The sequence below is a fragment of the Pipistrellus kuhlii genome, unplaced genomic scaffold (assembly GCF_014108245.1).
Source record: "Pipistrellus kuhlii isolate mPipKuh1 unplaced genomic scaffold, mPipKuh1.p scaffold_m20_p_10, whole genome shotgun sequence".
Taxonomy (NCBI): domain Eukaryota; kingdom Metazoa; phylum Chordata; class Mammalia; order Chiroptera; family Vespertilionidae; genus Pipistrellus; species Pipistrellus kuhlii.
The window spans coordinates 42366157-42390616 of record NW_023425405.1 but is presented as its reverse complement, the minus strand read 5'-3'; the positions used below and the strand labels follow the sequence as shown (position 1 = coordinate 42390616).

Below are 24460 nucleotides of genomic sequence, written 5' to 3'. Positions count from 1 at the left end.
GACTAGTATTTGAGCTCTTACTGCCTCAGATTGGGTTTCAAGGTGAAAGGTCACTGGAGAATGCTAAATTGACCCAACAGAATCTTGATAGATGAATATGATCACCCCTTCTGGACATTTTTCCTACCTTTTACTTTAAAACAGCATATTAACTGAGATATTTTGATATTTGAGCAAGAAATAAGGTGGATTCCTATTTTTAAAAAAAGACTACAATATGTGAATCAAGCCCAAATCAGCAAAAGGATATGAAATTCAAAAAATGGGGCTTAAACAGGTTTGCAGTGGGGAAATGAAGATAATGTGACTTAGTGCAATGAGTTCTGCATGCCCATTCAAGATGCTGCTGTCCCTGCTTCTATGTCTGAATATGTAATAGGAATGGATGGTATATGATTTTGCTTCCTTGCCTCATAAATGTCAGAGGAGCTTTCCCTTGGTCAAGAGCAGCCTAACTTCGCTGCCATTTGCAACAAACATGTGAGTCAGGATTGCACAGTCAGCCATTCCATGAGGTTGACAAATACCACTTCTGATGCCCAAAGTTGTCACTATATGGAATGATTTCCTGTTGATGTCAAGTCAGAAAGCTGTCTTAACAGAACTGCCTGTGTTACCAGACATCTGCCAGCAGAATCCAGGGACCTGCTAAATTAAGTTCCTTGAGGCTACTGGGGCAGATCCACAGTGCTAAGTCTAGCCAGCACTCAAAGAAAAATAAGCAGCACCTCACTGGACTCTTTGCAGTTGGAGACAGTAGGGCGTCATTTGAGTATTTTACTTGCTCTTTTATGTCCACTACCCCACAAAGTGGATCCAAACCAAGGCTGTGTCAAGAGCTGCCCAACAAGCTAAGTCATGTTTTTCTACCTTAGTGGCCTCACAATCCTAATGACTACTTTGTGATACAACCCACTATGATTAAGATTTTGCGCATTAGAAACTCTGGTGACGGAAAGCAGGCTTTCCCCAGAAGCATCCTTTGGGGTTTTAGACTCCTCGCCTCCTTGACATGGCTGCTCTTTTAAAAAACAATGACAAGCTCATTACTGAGCTTCTGTCCAAACGAAATGCCATTCTCATGCACATCTTGTGACTCTGAAGTCTGGCAGTCCCATTCGTGGTGAATCAACAAGGTTGAAAGGGCACAGTAAGCTTCACTTGCCAAGTATAAGTAGTGTGTTCAAGGATACAGCTGGTCTGCCCCAGCAGCATCTAATCCCCACATTAAAATGTGGCAGCACACCCTTTGGGGAAAACTTTACTCTCTATCTCACCAGTCAGTACAAAGTCACTAGCTCCACGGAGCTCTCAATTCACTGATGTCCTACTGTATGTCTGGGCCTGGTTCGCTGATGGTTTGGTTGAGCTGAAACCCCAGGGAGCTGATGCAGCTATCTGATCTCAGCACCAGGTATGCATAACTGAAAACCTCCTACAATGATCGCTCGGCCCCTGGGCAGAACCCAAAGCCATTCTCATGGCTATAGTCAAAGTATCTCTTGATAGGACTTGTTATATTTTGACTAACTTAAGCTATTAAGAGTCAGTAAACTGTTTGGCCTGACACTTGGAAAAATTATAGGCTGGTATATTAGTCACCCTTCTCTGGGGCATCAAACCCTGGAAACAAATCTTAGGTGCTTAACAAATCATCTGGGTCACTCATGTAGATGCCCACAGTTAAGGTCCCATCATCTGAAAATACCAAATAGAATTAAGTATCTGATAGATATGCACCAGACAGTCTCCCAGAATGATGCATGGATCCATCATCCTGCCCAGGAAAGCAATGAACCTGCCTGCATAGTCAGAGTATGAAGCACTCTATTTTTTTTTTTTTAATGCAGAAATTACCACCACATGCCAGACTGGGGATGCATGCCAAAAGCTGACCGGTTTTCCTGTCAAATAGATTACATCAGATCTCTGTCCACCTCTCTGGGCTAAGAGTGGTACCTCACCCATTTAGGACACCTGTTCAGGTATGGTGCTTCTGTTCCAGTATGATCTGCTAACTCCAGCCATACTATTATGGCTCTTGAAACAAACCTGCTTAATATTGGTGGCTTTGTGGACCATTGAAAGTCTGGCAATGGTGTCCTTTTCATCACAAAAGATACCCAGTAATGGGCTGAGAATAAAGTGTTTAGTGGGCCTCCCATCTAAAGAAATATAGTGCTATTGAGCATTGGAATGGCCTTCTCAAAAATGGACTCAAATATCTCCAACTCTCTCTCCCTCACTTCTTCCTGGTCCACACACCTTAGTAAGGCAGTGTGGTTATTAAATATGGCTGTCCCCAGAAAAGCATCATCTTCTCTTAGCTACTCCATGGAAAGGAGACCTGGGGGAAAGATACTAATTGAGGGTACATAAGGTTATATACATGATAAGATTCTGCTCTGAACACTCCTAGGTATGATGTGTCCTTATTTACCCCAACAGCAACCCCTAGGGTGATAGCACTCCAGAAAAAGCTTAGAAGATTCAAATATAATTCTGGTTTAGCCACTTGTATTATCTTATTGGATTGTCATGATCCCAGACCAAAAGGATATGGACCACTTGGTTAAATAAACTGCTCATCGCCAAAACTGGTTTGGCTCAGTGGTAGAGCGTCGGTCTGCGGACTGAAGGGTCCCGGGTTCCATTCTGGTCAAGGGCATGTACCTTGGTTGCAGGCACATCCCCAGTAGGGGGTGTGCAAGAGGCAGCTGGTCGATGTTTCTCTCTCATTGACGTTTCTAGCTCTCTGCTTCTCTCCCTTCCTCTCTGTAAAATATCAATAAAATATATATATTAAAAAATAATAATAAAATAAATAAATAAACAAACTGCTCATCAAGTCCTTCTATGCCTACATAGACAAAGATGGGGGACACACTTGGTGTCATATGTTTTTTTAAATGCCCTTGTCCCTCTTTCACCTGAATGTTCTGGAACATAGGTTTAGGTGCCAAAAGGGGATGAGTATAAATAAGGTGAAGTTTTAGCTACTAAATTGGGAAAAACTAATGTTATGGCAGAAGAACAACAACAATCTAATAATAAGGCACTGTGAGGAGGTACCTTAGACAGTAAAAGGTAGGGGAAATGGAGGGACATTAGTGAACTTTATTTTTTCCCCCCAGAGGCACCCTGTCACCTTTCCATGAAAGAAAAATGCCTTAGTGTTAATCTCTGAAACTGTTGTAAGTGCATTAAACTTAACTGATTACTGGGCCGACCATACCCACCAGATGCTCTAACAATAAATTTGGTTGCCATTCTCCTTAAATCTGTGGCAAGTGAAACTTCGGGAATTGGTTTAAATGCTGATACTCTAGTTAGCGCTTCTGTTGTGAGTGCTAAAATATCCTTGGTCCCTGAATAGGAATCTCATGTCTTCTAAAGTGTTTATGAAATTGTGGCAGGCTCATTTGTTAGCTTGAAAGGAGGGTAATATATCAGTTCTTGACAAGCGCTTCATATTATTATTATTCCATAGTAAGAGTATCCTTCCTATACTACCATATTAAGAAAAGAAATATAGCCGGCCAGTGTGTCTCAGCGGCTTGGGGAGTTAGCCCATACACGTAAAGGCTGCGGGTTCAATTCCTAGTCAGGGCATATCCCTAAATTGCAGATTCAATCCTCGGCCTGGGTGCATACAGGGGGCAACCAATTGATGTTTCTTTCTCTCTCTCTTTTACTTCCTCTCTCTCCCCCTTCTCAAGTCAATAAACATACTTGGGTGAGGATTTAAAAAATAAATAAAAAGAAGGAAACAATAATTAAATAATCATTGGTAGAAGAGGAATATGGCTTGGTCATTTTATTTTTAAGTGATCCTCTATAATATATGTATGTGGTTAAATTAGGAGTAAAATGAATTGGTTACTAAAATACTTTCAATAAATTCATCTTTTGCAACTTGTCCTTCCTCCTGAAAATCATTTCAAATGCATATTTTCTTGTTTGATTTTGTTTTTAATCCTGAGTGAGTAAGCCGATCATTGTTATCTTTTAAGTCAATAGTGAAGAACGTGAATAAAATGTGTTTACAAATAATACCAAAGGCTTCATGTTATTTGTATGGATATGGTAATCATTTAAAGCCAACAAATGTGCTGGCATCTGATAAGGTGCATTTGCTACCTCAGCAGTTTACGTAACTTTTATTTTCTCTGCATGAAGCAATCTTGTTATAAAATTTTTTAAAGGAAAGTATAAATGCACATGATATTTTTTATTAAAATTTTCTTTTTCAATATTATAATACATTATCTTTGTGAAAATTCAAACATGACAAAAATGTCTTATTTCAAAGACTAAGACACCCATTAATTCAAACTGCCAAAAAGCAACTACTGTCAGTAGTTTGTTATGCAAATACTAACATAAATGTATATTTATTAGAAATGTGACAGTCTATGTGTTATTTTTACTTTATCTTAGAACTACTGACATTGGTTATTTATATCTTTAATAGCTGCAGGGTTACACAGTGTTCCATTATGTTGCTAAATGAACATTTCTTATCTAACTCCATACTTACAGTGTTTAAGGTTGTTTCTGCTTGGTTAACCAGCAAAAACAATGCTGCAGTGGATAGTCTTGTATTTATATTCTTATGTACTTCTAAGAGCATTTTTGTTAGATAAATGCTGACAGAAATATAGACACGCACGCTGAATGACAGGGCTTGCAGGAATGCGACTATTAGCTGAGTATGGCCTGTAATTTATAAATGCACAGTATGACCAGGTTAAAATTCTACTCTCACCTTTGTTGCCAAGGATTTGAGTTTTCCCAGTAGTGACTGTTTATTGGAATATACAACTTCCTCTTCATTATCTTCTCCTTCCATGATAGCACAGCTGTCTGCAGCTGGGAGTTCACACTCTTTTGAATTCGTTGACATTACTAACTTGGAATATTTGTACTCCAGTCTAAGTAGTAGTAAATAAATAGATAAAGTGGGAGCTTAATATAAAAGAGTACTTATTTTAAGTGGTCAAATACAAACTCCTTAAGCTGTCTTGTAGTACAGTTGCTCTACCCACAAATTTATCTCACCTATAGCTATTGCACTATATGTTCTCATTTTTGTACCATCTACACACAAATCTTTTCCAGGATTTCAGAGGAGCAATGCAATACAGTTAACTCTATCATCCTTTTACATGGACTAAATTGTCCAATTATGAATTTTTGAAAAACAAAGAGAAACCTTGAGTTCTAAATGCATTTTCTTAATTTATAAATATTTGGAAGCTAATTTACCATACAGTGTTCCAAAGTTTAGGTAATAAGACTAAGAATATCATATAGGCAATTTATTTGGTCTTTACCATTTCTATCACTCATCCCTTTCTATTAGAAAACTCCAGGTATTCCAACTGTCTTGAGGTATTATCATATAGAACCTTCACAGCCCTACTGACACAAATCATCTTAAAAGAGTTGAATCATGTAACACCGCAATTTAAAATCAGAAGTTAGACTCAATATTCAACTCTAGATTCTTGGAGTTCTTGAGTAAATAAAGCTGCTATCTGCTTATACAATTAGTCTGTTTCTTTGCAAATATCTTCCCAAAAGAAGCTAAAAAGGGGAAAAAAAAGAAAAGTTGGGGCAAGAATACATCATGTCAGGACAAAAAAAATAGACACAAAAAAAATTGACTTTCTGATCTCAGATCTGAGTCATCATTTTTGTTTTGTATTAAATGGATCAAATTCAGTATTCTCTGATGTTCTATGATTTCTATATTGTCATAATTATAATTATTTACATTTGCTTTCTTAAAGGCCTTTCCTATAACTCCTTCACTAGAAGAAACTCCTTGTGTCTCTGAAAGAAACTATTAAATATAATGATTAAGTCTAAAATTTTCACCAAAAAATATCCTTCAATTCTTATATGTCCCAATGAGGTTACTTACTTCTGATTCTTTTTCCAAAAATAGCAAGTTAGAGCCACCAGCAAAACAGCTGTGAAAGCTCCCACACCTGCTCCCACTTTTAGCCAAAAGTCAACTGTTTCACAGGTTGACAATTTTTTCTCAGGCAAAGAAATTCCTTTAATGCACCATTTTGGTTCATTCCATACATATAAGGTTTCCTTTAAAAAAAAAAAAGAAAAACAATACAGAGATGGCATAAAAAAATAAGAATCAGACAGAGGAAGGGCTTTGCTAAACCCTTTATTCCTGTAGGCATAAAGGATTATTCAGCATTCATATAATAGAAGCTCAGAGATATAGAAGTTATATAGAAGATATAGAAGAGATACAAAAGAGAGTGAATAAGGAAATGATGAATTAAAAAGCAACAGAGCTAAATAAAACCATGGATTGTCAGATTCATGCTAAGGAAGTTGAATAAAAATGACTCCATGTAGACACATCCTTTGGCTATTTTCCTCACATTTCTGATGATCTCTGACTCCTGATTCATGTTTTTAAATGAAAGTTTAGTTGGTTAATATAATTATAATTGGAATGTTTTCCCCTACAGGCCTCCTCCCTGAGCAGGAGAGTAGACCTTGCACCCTGGACATGTAGATACAATTTGACTGTCAGGCTTTGGTGACTGGTGTAGGGAAAGGAGGGAGTACACAAATAGCACCCCACTTCCCATGCCTAAATAAGGATAGCATTATTCTGGGTCATTACTACCCACACAAGGTTTTACTCTTAGTTTCCAAAAGTAGATGACGATTTATTTAAGGCAATGTTTTTCAACCTGCAAATGCAACCAGTGAAGTATAAAATCAATATTTTTAGTCTCAAGCAGCAATTAGAAAAATAGATGTAATAAAACAGATTCAAAATAAAAACCTGAGCACAGTGCTCTGGTTTTATATATTTCAACATATGCAGTGACCAGTAGCAACATGCATGATGATTATATTTCAACATATTTCAACATATGCAGTGACCAGTAGCAACATGCATGATGATTATATTCAGTGACATTAAGTGTCATGTAGCATTACATTTTTTGCTCCTGGTATCTCATTAAATTTTCTGGTGTATGCTGGTCACTTTATCAATACCATAACTGCAGGATAACATCACAATGTTTAATTGGATTTAATATACATGCTCAATTTTTTCAGTTACTCAGGAAGTGATTGATGTGCAGAAGAATCATATTTATTTACTTTGAGAAAAAGTTTCAACCAAGTCTAGATAAGAACGTTCAGCATTTCTTTTCTAAAAAGGACATTAAAATTAAGAAGTTTTTCGTGCATAATTGCACATTTTCGTTAAACTCAGTGTAAATTACTTTAATGAGAACGATGAGGTGAGAAATTAAGAAACATATGCAAGTTGAACTGACACATCACTAAATGTAATAATGACAATAAAAAGACAAATGTTAACCCTACTCAGCAAATGTTGACTTCATCTGAAGTGCGTTCCAACAGAAAAACAGACCATAAAAAGAGTTTATATGATTTTACTAAATGTCCAACACCCAGTGAAAATGGTACCCGCTAATGTCTAATAACAGTCCTATTAATGAAGTGCTAAAACTTCAAAATGAAAAAGATCCTCATAAACACAATATGCTTAACTTTAAGCTCCTCAAATTGCTAAATCAAAAAAAAAAATGAAGCTTTTGGTAAAATTTCTTAGCTATCTATAACTTAGTCATTTTATCTGTTTCTTAGTCATTTTATTAATTAGGAAGCCTTTATGCCTTCACTTGGTCACATGTCATCGGCAAACCTGAAAATACGGCTGAAAAGCTTATTCTTCCAGCCTGTAGGAATTTTTTGTGAACAAGGTGAGATAAATTAGATGATAAATTCAAAAACACTCCTCTTAGAGAGCATACAGTACCTCTTCAAATCTTTACAACTATCTGACGTATTGCTTAACACAGCCTTAGAACCTGGTCTAGGTTTTTGAGATACAATTTGATAGGAGCACTTTTATCGCACGTTGTGCCATATCAGCTCTGTTGGCTCATATCAGCTATATCTGGAGGACTTGTCCTGTGTAACTTTAACTTTATACTTGTCCTGTGTAACTGTAACTTTTAACTTTATTTATCTGGATGGGATGTATTTATAGAATTGGGGAAGTAAAATATAAAATGAAAAATTACAAAGGCTGGAGCAGGAACTAGGGCAGAGATGCAGTGGAATTGTTTAAAAATTAAAAGAAACCCATAGCAATAATCTGCAATCACTGTCATTTTCTATTAAAAGGCTTTGGCATCCAAAAAAAATCTACCCTTGCTTGTGGACATAATGGAAAACACAGTGAAAGCTGTCCTTTGTATGATGTGAAGCTTATGGAAGAGCAGACTTTTTGAAATGTTTTATTCAGAGATTGGAGGTAACCATACCCACTGACTGAATCACACCCATTTGTTTGTGGTTGCAATGGAATACACTAAGATGTGTGAGCTTAGAAATGGCATTTATATTTTTCCAGTCGAACCTTGATCTCATTTGGCAAGTATCTTCCAAATTGCATATTTAACTGATTTTGGTATTTCTCAAATTAAACTGCAAATAGGAAGGAGGGTCATATATTTCAACATATCAAATACGTCGAAATATATCATTCTTAATGTCAAAACATCTATTTAAAAACGCTGTTTCTAATGTTCTTATCACATGTTGAACAGAACTTCTTCGATGAAGGCAGTTTGAGATAAAATCAGAGGAACTGTTGTGACCTAACTACCTCAAACTCCCAATCATTACCTTCCAGAATAGAAATATTAAATATTAAAGAATATTTTAATAAAGGTATTCTAGTTTAGATTTTCAAAACTTGAGTTAAACTTTTGATAGCCAAAAAGGGGGGGGGGGCATCTTAGTTTTTCATTTACTCTAAAAAATGATTATAAGTTTATCACAATTTTAGAGAAAAGGTAAAGATAAATTTCCATTGGGGAGCATTAGAAGTATATCACTATTATTATGAAGATTTAAAAGACATCATGTTTTGTGAATCTGAACATTTCATCCTTGACCTACTTAATAATGTTAAAAAGGAACCGCTCAACAGTCACTATACGTGAGCAACACTGTCTTTGAATGCTGTGTATAACTTCAGCTACCTCAGCGTATGGGACTGCAGCTACCACACTTGATTTTAAACGCATGTAGCTAAGGGAACTAGAAGCTTTAGCCATGCTCTCAAATCTGAGTTTCTGTGATGTAAGCAATGTGAAACAAGGACTGTATCTTCAGTGACACAATTCTGCGGAGGTAGGTTTGCTCCTTACCTGCAATCCTCTCTTGCAGGCGCCCTCAATCTCATGGAAGTCATGCTCTGTGCACAGAGGGCAGGCTTCGGCACTCTCCCACAGGAAGTAAAATGTACACCCATCACAGGTGCCTGCTGGACACTTGCTGAAATAAAAAAATTTATAAATAAAGACAGCTTTTGTATCACATTCAACCAATCCTAATCAACATCTGAGTGTGGACTACATGCTGGGAAGTAATGAGTGGATACCGAGAAAACAGAAATAAAAAAAAAAATAATCTATAGGAGACAAAACATTTTCACAGAAAAACTTGTACATGAATGTCCATCGCAGCATTATGCATAACAGCCAAAATGTGGAAACAACCCAAATGTCCCTCAACATTAAGATGGTTAACGGATAAACCAAATGTGGTCTATCCATACAATGGACTATTTATTACTCAGCAGATAAACACAGCATGGCTCAAAAATGAACCTGCTGCTACTGTGTAGAGATTACTGAAGTAAGAAAGTATTTGGGAAAATTCTAGTAGGGATGACTGTTCACGGATTTGTAAAACTAGAGAAATATTCCCTTAATTTGTCTACTACACCTCCCTTAAGCTCCTTCAGCCTTAACTGGTGCTGAGAACAGGTGTCCTGAAACATTTAAAAGCAAAAAAGATAGATACACAGTAACAGGGAGAATTAAAAAAAAAAAATCCTTTCAAGTTTTAACTTCAAATGCCAAAACTATAATTTTTAGTCTACCGAAAAGGCAAAATTTCATATCTTAAGTAAATATATCATGTTTCTTAGACTATGAGCACACAAAAATTCTATATGCCTAGAAGTTGACTGCATTTTACCTACCTATCTTTTTTCCAAAGTGTCTTTGTGCTGCAGACTAAGCGAACATGGGTGGAATGTAAACTACCTGCTTTGGAAACGGAGCCCTGCTATTGTCAGAGATTCTTTTGGGAAAATGGCTTCACTCTTAATTTCTCAGTGTGTAAAAATGGATTGATACATATATTTAGACTAATAAAAAATGTTTTTTTAAAGGTAAGTGCAGTAGATAAAAACTACATCAATTTTAAACATTATTCCTAAGACCCACCTTCCAGATCAGTAGAAGCAACTCAAAATTGTTCTTTTGGAAAAAATTGGGTAACCAATTAGGAAAATTCTTCAATAATACAATTATTATTTTCTTAACAATGACTTGCAATTTTAAAAATAAGGCCACTTTTCTGGTCATTTAGCAAGTATTACCAGCATGCTTTCTTGCTCAAATCTGGCCTCCCCAAATTGTTTTCTATTTTACCTTTCCAACACAGAGAAGTTTTAAAGGGTGGGGGGAGGCTGTTTATCTTCAGAAAATAAAAGAGTAGGCCCACGAAAGTTTGAGAAGAAAGAACTCAAATCACAAAGAAAGGGGGAAATTTAATCAAAGTTGCAAAAGGCTCTGGAGAGAAAGCTTCAATTACAATTCCAACTGAACTTTCAAGTGATTGTGTTTTTCACAAGTGACTCAACACCCCTCCCACCATGTCATTTTTTGTAATTTGTCAAAAGCGGAATGTCTGCTATACTGCTTTCACAGGGTGGTTATAAAGGATAAAATGAAAGAACAATTTGGGAAAGTCTAAAGCACTTCAAAACATAAAGCACTATTAACAATGCACATCACTTTCTAAAGAACTAGAGAACTACAGGAACAGAAAAAAAAAAAATCAAGACATTGATGTACTTTGTAAGCTGCCATTCGGTGTCAAAATACTGCAATGATTCAGTGCCATTTCCTTGGTAGATTTCACATTTCCAAAGAAATTCTTAGGTTAAAAGCAGTTTAATTTAGAATCAATTCTTTACTTCTTTTAACCCAATGAATCATTTAAAATGTGGAATATTCAAATTTGGTCCTTTGTTATAAATATGTTTCACAGTTTGAATCAAGCCTTTCCTGTGAAACAAGGATGTATGAAGCAGTAACAATTTTGATGGTTCTTATACAGAATATAAGGAAGAGGAGGAGGAGGAGGAAGAGCCACCGCCCCCCCCCCCCCCCCCCCCCCAGTCAGAATTTCTCAGTTTGTTGGGCACTGTCCCATGCACTGAAGGGTTGCTGGTTCAATTCTGGGTCAGAGCACATACCTTGGTTGCATCCCCAGTTTGATCCCCAGTTGGGCCACTTATGAGCATGAAAAGCAACCAACTGATGTTTCTTTCTCACCTTTCTCTCTCTCTCTCTCTCTCTCTCTCTCTCTCTCTCTCTCTCTCTCTCTCTCTCAAAAGATGCAAGAGAAAAAATATTTTTTCCTACTGAGAGAAAAACAAAAAGTGAATACTAAGATAAACACTTTATTGCTCAATATGTGAAATACTTTTCCATTTGAAGACCTGAGTTACCACTATCTTCACCTCCTACCCCCACCTTTCTAGAGGTATCACTAATTTTGCTTCTTTTATCACTTTTGGTCCATGCAATCACCATAGAAACCAGTGAGTAAATGTTGAGAGACAGGACTAGGGTGTGGATAGCTGGGGCATACAAGACTAGAGTTCTACAGGATGAACAGGTGTGGTGTGAATTCCAGGTACAGAGACCATCTTATATTCAAAGGACAACCAGGTGAATCTTGATTTTGTTTTATTGATAAGTGAGGAAGAAATTTTCCAGTTTATTTTGATTTGCGGATTGCCTTACCAACCAGGATGGCACTGGCAACGTGTAGGAATTCAGATAAATCTCTTTTTGGGAAGTTATATCTTAGATTTTAAAATGGAATCTATTTCCTGGGACATAACTGTACTGAGCTGTGAGTTATTAGTGTCCTCTTTCACATGAATCATTGTACTCACAGAAGAATCTGCTTGGTTCATATTATGAATTTGTGGAGACAAACCTTGTTTTCTTTGGAACTATGATGACCTAACACTCAACCTCCCATTAATTGTTTGGGTAGTTGATGAAGCAGTGTAAAATTGTTTTGCCTAAGCTTCATTCAAAATCCAAAGTTAAAACAAATGCATCTACCTTGTCACTATATTTCTGATTCTTTTTGGATTAGTCCCAGGAACTGGGGGAATGGCCACAGTCTTGTGTGCCTAGAACATTTCTTGTTTGATGTGAGGGGACTAATGTTGCTAAACTTCTTTCAGGTGGGGCTTTGGTAGGTTTCTTAAGATTCCAGTCTTGGGGTCAGAAAACTGACAACCTCTGGGATGGGTGATGCCCTAGTCTTGCCTTGTCATTGGCAGAAACCCACGTTGGCAGGGTCCAGACAATGCTATTGCATCGTGTTCCAATTTCACTTGCCCTAAGGCTGAAGAGCATAAATCACTTTTGACTGGGTTTGAATGTAAGATAGTTTGACCCACAGCTCTTACATTCAGTGATAGAAAATTCTACCAGTCTTCTTTTCTAAAGATTTACCCTGGGGTGATAACCATAAGTCAGCATCTGATCAAGACCTGGACCAACTACATTAACTGACATTCCCTAGTCCTTTTTATCTATAGGCTTTATCTTCTACAGTGAAATAAATACCTGTCAAAACTTTACAACCTTATTTTAAAATCGATCCTACAGTGTTATGACTGTTCTGTGATATTTTAATATACATCTCTTAGGATTACTCATTAATGCCTGAACTGTATCATTTTAATAATTCTGTATTAGAGCATTTACATTTCTTTAACAGAATGGGTTTTAGTTGTTTATGCTTATGCACATAATGCTTTTATATGTGTCCTTACTTTTTTTTAAATAAATCTTTATTGTTCAGACTATTACAGATGTTCCTCTTTTTCCCCCCCATTGCTCCCCTCTACCTGATTCCCACCACCACTGTCCTCTGGAGGGGGAGAGGGGGCGTGAGGAGTGCGGGAAGAAATTGGACAAAAATCTTACACCTATGGATGAGGACTGTGTCCTTACTTTCTAATGTTATAAGACCATACTTGGTTTTAATCTTTTCAATTCTATTACCTTTTTTTTACTTAACTTATACAGATTTAGATTATCTATAACTTGTCCATATATAGTGCAGAGGAAAAAGAAAAAAAGGAACTCACTAAACCAATCATTATTCTCTTGCTCTTAACAACTTAAAATGGAAAGACTTTGGGCTTTAACAGCCCTTCCCCAAAGACCAAAGGAAAACACTAGACTAGCATCCAGTAACTTGGACAGACTCTGAATCAGAGCCTGTGGGATGAGCCCTGGCACACTGGTCCCTGGGCACCATCAGGGCAGGGCAGGACTGAGAAACGCCCCTTTTCAGAGAGACAGTATGCTCAGAGGCTACACCTACAATGAAGATAAATCTGGAATCTGAAGGAGGTTTTGGCAAAATAACTTTAGACTGATATATATAAACTACCCAAGCAGTTAAATATGGTGGTAAGTGATGAAAGAGTGAAGAGGCTGATTTTTCCTCTAACTCACAACATTAATAAAGAAGACTGTGTTTGAGGAAAGTTGACTCATTAAAGGAAGGCGTCTACAACATGCAGATCAGTTGAGTTATCCCTGGATAAGTGTGATAGCTGCCTCTGCTTAGGGTCCTTCATTGCAAATCTTTACCTATAAGGAATTAGAGGGAGGGGAATAAAAAGATGGCATGGAAAGAGCAACTAACACGGTCAGGAAATCAGTCCGTCCTGACTGTGCCACTTGATAGCTATACAATGTGTGTGTTCCCCGTTTCCCACTGTGAATAGCCAATGGGTCTGACTTAAGGATCTGCAATGTGCTATGACATTTCGATTATCCAACTAAAACTGGTTCCCTCTGTCTGTTTTCTAATAAGGCTCTTTTATAACCTTTCCACTAAAAGACATCTCTCGTTTTCTAAAGCACTTTGGACACAATGCGTCGGTCGAATTATTCCTAATGAAAGGAGAGCCTTCAATTCCTCTAACCACCTGCAATCATGCTTAGAGGTTTGGAAAGCCTTTCAGACAGAGGCTGGAGGGACATCTATTTGGGGATATTAGTGGCCTATTGTGTTAGCAATTTATTCTCTGGCCAAGCTACAGGCTGCAGTAGATAATCTCAAACGTCCACTCCAGCTCTCAGATTTCGCCTAGCACACACATCACGCTGCTAAGTCTTTATCTAAAATGTCTCGCACCCTCCAGACACTTTGTGGAATTAGAAACCAACTGCATTTGCCAAACCAAACAGACAGGCTGGTGATTCAACTGCAGATTAGCAGGCGGTCCCGATAATTTGCTGCTCTCTAAATTCTCCATGAGCTACGCAGAGAGCACACATTTTCCCTTTTCTCTTGCCTCATCCACTATCTGTTAAGACCATCTCATTTTCTCAGGGCTGGGGGGAGAGAGGGGTCTTGTGACATTTTCCCAGGTTACCAAGACACAGAGCCCCAACCAACATTACGACTGCCAACCCTGCCATTGCCTGGCTGGTTTGCCAAGATTCTTGGACAAAGATGCTACCTTTTGGCGGGAGGGGGGCTGGAGGGAGCATCCTTTTCTATCTGTCAGTCTCCCTTCTGAGACTTCTTGATCGGTGTGAGAAACTTCTCAAGGCATTTGCCTGCTTACCGTGTTTCCCCGAAAATAAGACATCCTCTGAAAATAAGACCTAGCGCATGGAAAAACAAGACATCCCCTGAATATAAGATCTAGAGCAACTTTGGGAGAAAAAAATAATATAAGACACTGTCTTATTTTGGGGGAAACAGGGTAGCACCTTCCTCTCTCTCTCCTGGAGAATTTAAAGCCCCAACCCTCAAGAAATGTAGATTCAGTCCTATTCAAAAGTAGCTTAAGTATCTGGCTTTGTAAACATTTCTCTTTTTTTATTTTTTCTTTATTGATTAAGATATTACATATGTGTTCTTATCACCCCATTGACCCCATCCACCCCACCCACTCCCCCACCTATGCCCTCACTTTACCATTAGGAGGAAATCGCAAATCTTTATTGGCCCTGCTGCTAAAGAGAATTCTAATTTTTTCAGAACAAGCTTCTGCTTCTGCTGCTCTGGTCCCAGAGCTCCCCCTTGTGCCCTGATGAGAAACTGACTCAAGAAAGAACTAAAGGTTAGATTGTAGATATTATTAAAGATATTACTGAGCTGAATACTAAGAGATTCTTTACATGTTAGGGACAGTCTAGAAAATGGTTTTAAAATAGACACCACAAGGCGTTCAGCTGCAGGGGATCTTAAGAAACCCTTGAAAAGTCAGTTAAGGTTCCTAAGTAAGAAAACATAGTAGGGGTCAAAGAAGAAGCTTAACTTCTCTCCTCACAAAAACAAAAAATTTCCCTCTACTCACAACAACAACAACAAAAATCACTTAACATCATGAGATTATTTTTCATTATTACTTTAAAAACTCAAAGCCTATTTTAGAATAGTTAAAGAGAGATACTTTCTAAAGGATAGACTAGTCTTTTAGCAACATTGCCTGCTCAATTCAGAGATCTGGAGGAGGCTTCACAAGTCACCCATATAGATTCCTAGAGGCTAGACCAGAAAGGTTAGTTGCTAGGTCCAAAAAGGATCTTAGAGGTGCTAAAGAGAGTGAGCAATCTGAACTCAAAGCCATATGGTAGGGCTTTGGAGAAGAGTTAAAGGATCTCTGACTTGCAAAAACCGGTTTGGCTAGGTGGATAGAGAGCATTGGCCTGTGGATTGGAAGGTTCCAGGTTTGATTCCTGTCAAGGGCATGTACCTTGGTTGCGGGCACATCCCCAGTAGGGGGTGTGCAGGAGGCAGCTGGTAGATGTTTCTCTCTCATCGATGTTTCTCTCTCATCGATGTTTCTAACTCTCTATCCCTCTCTCTTCCTCTCTGTAAAAAATCAATAAAATTGGATCATATTACTGATGCTAGCCCAGGGGATCTTCCACTACCAGATGCTTTGGGGAACCAGAATGAGATATCCCAAAGTATGCCTCTGTGATATGCAGATTACTGTTTAAGCTAAGGGCACTTTTAGCTTCAGGCTCAAGATAAACTTTGGCCCCTCCCTTTACTATCTACAGGGCAGGGCAAACTTCTAGTTACTAAAAGTCTGTTCTGATCATCCTGCAATGACCTTTTGAAGACCCCAGGGTACATTACATTGTCCCTTGCTCTGGATGTCTAGTATCTCAACCCCCCTCCCTATCTCTGAATCTCTCCATCTATGTATTAAATTTGGTTATTTTCTCTTGCTAATCTGCCTCAAGTCTGTTTCATTATTAGTCCAACCTGAAGAAACTTGAGGGCAGAGCAAAGTTTGTTTCCCTCCCCACAATGCTCTTGAGCAGTAAGCTCCCTCTGTTTATCCCACTGATTGATATCTATTACCTTTTATTATATAATCTCATCACATTCTTCTCTCACTTAGAAAAGGTGGAAAGAAAAATTAAGTCATAGATCTATAAAGACCAGAGAAACACAACTGGTAAGAGGTGAATGCTTTATGCCCAGAAATAAGCCTCAAATACTGTTACCACTGTAATTATTTTCAAGATGCCCAAGTAATTGAAACAATGCTTAGACAGCTCACTTCCAATCCTGATGCAATATAAGCAGGATAACTTAAGATCTCTCAAGGCCTACTATGAAACTATCAAAAATAAAAAATAAGTACATTATTTTCTTTAAAAAACATAAACTTTGATAGTTTGATGAAGGAAAATTTGCAAACTATAATCCATCAAAAGATTTAAAAAATATTAGAATAAATAATATACATATTGAACAATGAATAATTGTGAAGAACAGAAATCTGAGTCTATGAAATTGCTTCCTTTCTCCTAGTGTTCCCACACAAAGTGAATGTATAAAATGGAGCTAGAATGTGGACAGCTGTTGCCAATCAGTTAAATGAACAGCATCATGTAGTCTCTAGGTCACATTTCATCTTAGTGACTTTGTCACCATTAATCGGAAAACTCGAGAGTTAGAAATGGATCATATAAATTATCCACTCTGGTCCCATCCCTTCACAGAGAAAGAAACTATGACTCAGAGGTTAGATTATTTAATCTAAATCACCCCAATAGCTCATTGTTGATAAAGAATGATCGCCCAGAAAAGTTCCTAATCCAGCTCTCAAAGAAATTGAGGCTAAATCATATGAATAAGTACAAGGACAGAAACAGTATAAGTATATATTACCTAAACAATTTTTAAATAGATTTATTAGACAATCAGGCAAACAGAGGAGAATATATTGTTGAGGAGACTGGGAAATACTGAGATGGAGCAAAACCTCTTTTTTAAAAAATATTTTTTATTGATTTCAGATAGGAAGGGAGACAGTGAGAGAGAGGTAGAAACATTAATGATGAGAAAGCCAGGAACCCGGGCATGTGCCCTGACTGGGAATCTAACCATGACCTCTTGGTTCATGGGTCGACACTCAACCACTGAGCCATGCCGGCAGGGCGCAGCAAAACTTTTAACAGGCACTCAATGTAACCTGCATCCAAATCTACCGAGTCCGCTAGTCTCTGCTTTACAGCCACAGAGAATATATTTTAAAATATTAAGATACTAGAGTGTTGCTTCCTCGTAATATCAATACATACAAATGTAAATAATCCTTTAGAAATAAGGTTACCTGGGGACTGAAATCACTCCAGCTCCCGGTTTTGTAGGATTACATCTCATTTTCACCGCAGTTGACCGGCCATTAACACAAGATGTTGTGGTTGCAGAAGACCTATTGCAAAGCACATATCACTTTACAAAATATGTATGATACAGATTACAAGGACAAAAATAACCTACATATAAAAACTCCTATGCTATATAAACAAATGGAAAAGGAAAAGGAATCAAAGGTCACTACTTTATAATTTTAATACAAAGAAAGCCTTTTTTTTTTTTTTTACTATGAAAAGTTTACTATTTTCTCAGGTAAAGTGATAAGCTTATTATCAAGGTGTTTAGTAAAGCTTCTATAATTAAAATCAAAATTATAATCAAAAGAAATTTTAAAGGGAAAAATGTCATATCCACTCAGGCTGATGTCTAGTTGTATAAGTTATAAATAAATACTGCCTATACAATAGAGGCAGAATTACAGAATTTAAAATATTATATTTTGCTTAATTTAAAATATATATATATGAGCAAAATTATATGAGATTTTCAAACTATTCCATGTTTCCTACTTTTTACTAAGTAATTTATTTAAGAACCAATTGTTAATTATCTATTAATTATAAGCTACTAAGCTGGCACCCTGAAGTGACATTCTCTTGATTAAAAAAAAAACTGTCAAGGGAAACAGCATCTTCACTTACTTGTAAAAGAAATGCACATCTGGTATTTGGCTCGGTGGAACTGGGAACATATCTTCTTTTATATTAATATTTTGCAATGTGGTTTCAATTGTCACTCCTACAAGGCAATAAAAAAAGACACTTCTGAGCAAGATGGGAAAATTAAGTTTATTTATTCTCTGTATATCTGAATAAAAATATCAATAGCTTTACTTTTATACTGTAATTTTAGCAGAAATATTACATTAAATTAATATGACAATAAGAAACTTTCCAAAGTTTATGAAAAATAAAATATTCTATTCCCTAGTTTTGTAATTTTGCTTAAGTCACTTCACTTCCTTGGTTCTTATGTCCTGAATCTGTAAAATGCATGCAGTAATTACAATATCTCTTAAGTCCCTTCCAAATCTAACATTTGAACAATCCACTATTATACTTCTCAGTCTCTGGTGACTTTTGTCAAATAAGCTGGGCAACTTTGCTAATACAGCTTTTTTCACATTCATTACATTTGACCCAAACAAGATTCTTGTACCCTAATAATTTCCAAAAATAACTCCAAACTTTGCTTAATCTAATACTAAGGCATTTTTCCCCTGAGTAAAATGATGGCAGAGCCAAAATGCAAGCAGTAACAGCGACCTTTGCTTTTGACAGCTTCTGCACCAAGCACAAGCTCAGTAACTGACCTTGGTGCTGAAAGTAAAGCTCAACTCCTCTGGAACCCATAACAATGTTCTCAAATCTGGCTGCATATTAGACTCATCTAAGAAGCTTGTTAGATTTGTGGGATTGTTATATGCCTTGTTAGGTTCCTAAGCCCCACTCCAAAAAGTCTAATGAATTTGATCCCTCTGAATTACTAACAGGAACCTGAATTCTTCTTAAAATATCCCTATGTTCTTTTTTCTTTTTTTTCTTTTTTTTTAATCCCTATGTTCTTGACAACACATTGATAGACAAGCAGATGGGAAATAAAACTCAGCACATTCACCTTTTCTACTTGTCACCAACTTACTTCTGGTATAAAAAAAATGATGAAAATGGATGATAGATATTATAATTTAGGTTTATATTGTGTCTGTTTACTATTCTTCTTTTCTTTCTAGTTTTGGTGTTTTAAATCTTTTTGTCTCTTAAACTCCTAGAGGATCTGATACAAGGCCAACTCTCAGAAAACACATATCACATATGAGTCAATACATAAATTCAGAAGTTCCTTGTACTCTCTGATATTAATGAATAGATCTCACTTGTAGAGGCTTTTTAACCATGTCACAAAGGGATGATTTAAAACTACCTGTGGGCTTTAATCATCCAGGATAAAAACCAATGCTATGACAGGTTATCAGTACCCTAGTTTTATATGTGTATATAAGAATGAAATGAAGCTTACCTAAAAATGTGTCTGCCAGAATGATGGATTGTGATGATAAAGCTGCTCGGAAACCCTTACTTTCAGAAGGAATTATAGTTGATTGGCATACAAATGCTCCTACCAGATTCGTGTAATCATCTGAGCCTGCCACCATATCCTTTACTGTAAAGTCTGTTATATTGTTGGTACAGAGAGCCGTCTTCTCCCCCTAGGAAAATAAAGTCATAAAGAAGTTTTATGGGGGGGTCACTCTCTAAACTGGATCTCAGCTAGCCAGGGACTCTAGGAGGGTAGTGGTTCTCGCCTCACCGCAATTACGATTTATTAGATCTGGTGGGAGGCCGAGCCACCAATATTTTTTAAAAGCTCTCGAGTCTATTCTAATGTTTCAACCAGGATTGAGAGTCACTGGGGTTATGATGAATATACTAACTCAAGGCTGCATTCCTCCTCCAACTGCAAGCATCATATGTGGTTGATGGAAGCCATTTAACATAAGGCAGTATAAGTCATCTATGAACTCTTCAATTCATAGGATAACAATGCATGCAAAGAGACCAGAAAACAGCTGATGCCAAGAAAAAGTAGGCTGATGTGTCCCACAAAGGTAATGGGAAGGCTGAAGAAGAAACATATAAGCCATATTGCCACAGAATCCTAAGACAGCATCAAAATTGTAAACAGTTGGTCACAAGTGTCTTTATTCACATACTCTTAGATTCAAGGACATTTATCTGCTCAACTGCACAGTTAAGTTTAAGGGAACAGAAAGGTTAACTTTTATAACCATTTGGAAGATACCATTTATAAAAATTGGAAGACTCTTTAAATACATTTAAATATACTATACTCCCAATGCAAAGGACTCTAGCTTGCTCTATAATTTCTATGAAGAAAAGTACAAAGGAAAATAGGAACACTAGTTTATTGGTCTTAGATGTAGAGTGTACACACATGAGCATAAAGAAAAGAATCAAGATTTCACTTTGTTAAGGCAGTTGGTAGTCTTAACCCATGAAATGTTCTCCCTCAATACAGGTGCAACATATTTTTACTAAGCTCAAATTAAATTGTTGAAGCCAAAAAGAAAAGTGGAAAAGAGCAGAGATACACTACTAAGGAAGAAAAGAGAAAGCCAACTGTAAACAGAAAGGAGTGAAAATATAAGTGGGGGGGAAAGAGAAAGAAGAAGGAGAAGAGAAAAGATGGAAACATAGATGGTGGTAATACAGGACTAAGAAGAAGAGTGGTATATAATGAAATTAATCTCATTCACTGCTTGACACAGTAGTAAACATAATAGATACTTAATATATATTATTGAGTAAATTGAGCGACTAACTGACTGAGTACATCAAATTAGGACAAGATGAATGTCATGCCATGTAAAATTTATAGATTTTTTTAAGAATTTATGTGATCATTAAATCTCTTTTTATTTCCTTTGTATAAAGTTTGGCACAGCCGCTCATAATGAAGACCATTAGATATACAGGAATTACTGTAGAAAGAGACATGGAGGAAATCCCAACCTTATATGCCCTTAAAAATATTCAACATATAGTCCTATAACTCTCCCCATTACCAGTGCCAATTAAGGTCTGCTTCTTCCCACGGAAAAGAAAATCCCATGATTTATTAGCAGATCAACTATCTGATCAACCGACATTTGTCTCCTGCTTAACACCTTTCTTCTTTTGGATCAACTTTATTTGTTCCTTTAAACTTACTGTGTAGTTGAGCAGATAAATGTCCTTGAAACTAAGAGAATGTGAATAAAGACACACATTAAACAACAGTAAAACTTTCTCAAACTATAACTGCCTGCCTAAAAAACAGGAGAGATGACAAGCTTGATCCACTTTTACACAAACAAAGGATCCTCAAAGCACTTAAACCATCACTCCGAGGTTAGGGGTTCAAGAGACTGGATGCATGCTTTGATGGACTGAGAATCAGGCAAGGTTGCCCCTGGTGGAGAAAGCTGCCAACCTACATGCTAGAAGGCAGCAGAGGACTCAAGCCATCAAAGCTCAGTTTCTGACATGTGGGCGTTAGTTTCCAGAGAGATTTTACTGGGCCATCAACATAGAAAATATTAACTCACTCTGAGCTGAAATATAACCCCATCTCACCTCTGCAGCCAGAACTCACCTTATGCCCACATAAACTAATATTGAAGAAATGGAAGTATTTTGTCCCCTTGGAGGTAAAGCTGGGGCCATTCATTAGAGAGCCCACGCTGCTGAGGTTGCTGAAGTCATAGTGCAAGCTCTGGTTTTCTTTCTCGTGGGTGAAAAAGCAGTCACTATAGCAAGCGGAGTGGTCCTTTGATTGAGATTAAGAAATGTAAAAAAAAAAAAGAAGTTTAATAATATAGCAGGAAAGAAAGTATTAGTTACTCTGAAAAAACGTGTTGTTTTTTTTTTAAATCCTAGTTTAAAATCTATTTTAGTGATTTTATCTTCGTCATAGTATATTTTACCATACTAATACAGGGAGTTTCTATAAGCTAACTAGATTTTCTTTAGGCAATGATTAGAAGGTTCAGAACATTTCAAAGTAGCTATTCCAAGGTTAGTATCCTGTAGAAAGGTATTTTCATAGTCAAATGTCCCTGTTACTTCCATTTAAATAAACAATAAAACTCCTTTCTCCTTCATTCATAATATAGCATCAACCTTTGCCCTTAAAATGTTATAAGACTCACTTGCTGCTCTCTGTATGTTCCTAGTACCCACCTACAGAGGTTGTTTTCTTGGTCTGCCTTAACAGAACCGCAAGAAATTTAGTATTGTTGGAAAGCATTCTTATTTGAGTGCTTTTCTTAAAATTGGACGTCCCCAGATACTAGCACTTACATGGAACATATCCACTAAGTGATCAATAAACGAAAAAGGAGAGAAAACAAGAGAGGGAGTGAGAGAGAAAAAAAAAAATCATCGATAAATATTGCTAACAACCTTGTAGCTCCTGAACAACCATTCCAGGGCACTTCTGAGTTTCTCTCTTAAAGTGGACTCACTCACCTGCGTGCTTCGACTCCCAGGCCCGCACGGAATACAAGCCTCAGTGCCATAGACCTGATGTATGGACAGGTAGGTGTCAGGGGGACACTCCTTGCACTGGTTGGTTCCTTTCTCAATGTAGTCGCCTGGGGGGCAGGGGACACACGATGAGCCCGACCGTTCAGAACCGAGGGCACAGGCACGGCAGGAGGCTGCCACCCCATCAACTGCGTTAGTGGCGGTGATAGAATAAATCTTCACCACGTCACTGACGAACCGTCTATTCTAAAAAGAGAGCAGAAACTAATGACTTCTGCTTTGGGGCTCACTTGGACAATCAAACTGCTTTATGTTGATATCACCAAAATAAGCAGAGTGCTCCAGCCTTACAGTTTATAACTGACAATGGATTAATATTATTGGGGGTGAGGGGGTTGTTTGTTATTTTTTTCTTTAAAAACCTTAACACCAGACTGTGTTAAGTCCACAGTAATGGAGTCCCAGGAGTTTTGTCACAGTCACCATGGATATGTCATACTTGGTACTAACTCGGGCGTATTTTATAGACTTTACATCTAGCAGAACTAGCATGGCTTAATAGAGGAGCAGCTTTATTCTCCCATTTACTCAAGATAGAAGCCCAAACCTAATGCTACAATAGATGCCAACAGTGTTTCCGGGCAGAAACCGTGGACTAGCCTTGGAAGAATAAGACTCTAGCCCTCACCCTAACTAATTGTGCAATATTGATGCAATCATATGACCTCTTTGGGCCTTCCTGTCTGTCTCTGTTTCTCCCTCTCTCCCTCTCTCCCCCTCTCCCCCTCTCCCCCTCTCCCCCTCTCCCTCTCCCTTTCCCTCTCCCTCTCTCTCCTCTCTCCTCTCTCCTCTCTCCTCTCTCTCGTACTTTTCCTAACCAAGGTTCTCTGTTTTCTACTGAAAGAATTTGCAAAGGAGAGCAAGAATCTGTGGCTTACTTTATGCTTTTCCTTATTGAGATATAATGGGTCAATTAAGGGCTCATTTTCATCCAAGCAGTGGGCGTCACACTGCTAGTACAGGGCAGCACTACTCTAGACTAAATGCTTTTTGTGTGGAGCAAAGCAAGAAGGCAAGGAAGCATCCCTAGCATGTTCATGCCTGCATGATGGTGATCTGAACGCTCGTAAAGAACAAAACTGGAGGCCAGTAAACCTGGGGAATGGGTTCCCCAGGGAAAGCCTCAAGAGAAAAGAGAAAATGCTCCTTCAGCCACCTCAGCTTTTGAGGCAGCTTCTTAACTTGTGGTTTACCTTGTTCTCAAGTTAGGAAGTTCACATCTTTGGAGATTCACAAGAACAAAAATCTTGCTACTATTGAAACATACAATGGGAATTACTTAGTGGAGGATGAAGGTCTACTCGAACAGGGAAAGAGGGTAAATAATTCTATGTGTTAACCCAATCCTGGGTCCACATACATTCTCCAGGCTATAAAAGAAGACATTACTGTAATGAAATTATAAACCAACATCTGTTAATGCCTTTTAAGCAAATGCCTGATCATTCAAGTGAAAAGAAAGTAAGGCAAAAGTCTTTTCAGAGTCTCAGAAAGCTTTAAAAGTA

At 37.6% G+C, this 24460-nt stretch overlaps 1 protein-coding gene across 1 annotated transcript in view; it reads right to left on the bottom strand.

Annotated features, from left to right (window-relative positions):
- The window catches only part of ELAPOR2 (endosome-lysosome associated apoptosis and autophagy regulator family member 2), a 126074-nt gene that overhangs the window by 2548 nt on the left and 99066 nt on the right, over nucleotides 1-24460 (bottom strand). The window contains exons 14-21 of the mRNA XM_036429550.2: nucleotides 22878-23141; nucleotides 22003-22176; nucleotides 19867-20056; nucleotides 18489-18585; nucleotides 17801-17902; nucleotides 9240-9366; nucleotides 5930-6108; nucleotides 4769-4934 (exon numbers count right to left, since the gene is read on the bottom strand). Coding sequence (XP_036285443.2) covers nucleotides 4769-4934; nucleotides 5930-6108; nucleotides 9240-9366; nucleotides 17801-17902; nucleotides 18489-18585; nucleotides 19867-20056; nucleotides 22003-22176; nucleotides 22878-23141 — 1299 coding nt within the window. The remainder of the gene's footprint in view (nucleotides 1-4768; nucleotides 4935-5929; nucleotides 6109-9239; nucleotides 9367-17800; nucleotides 17903-18488; nucleotides 18586-19866; nucleotides 20057-22002; nucleotides 22177-22877; nucleotides 23142-24460) is intronic.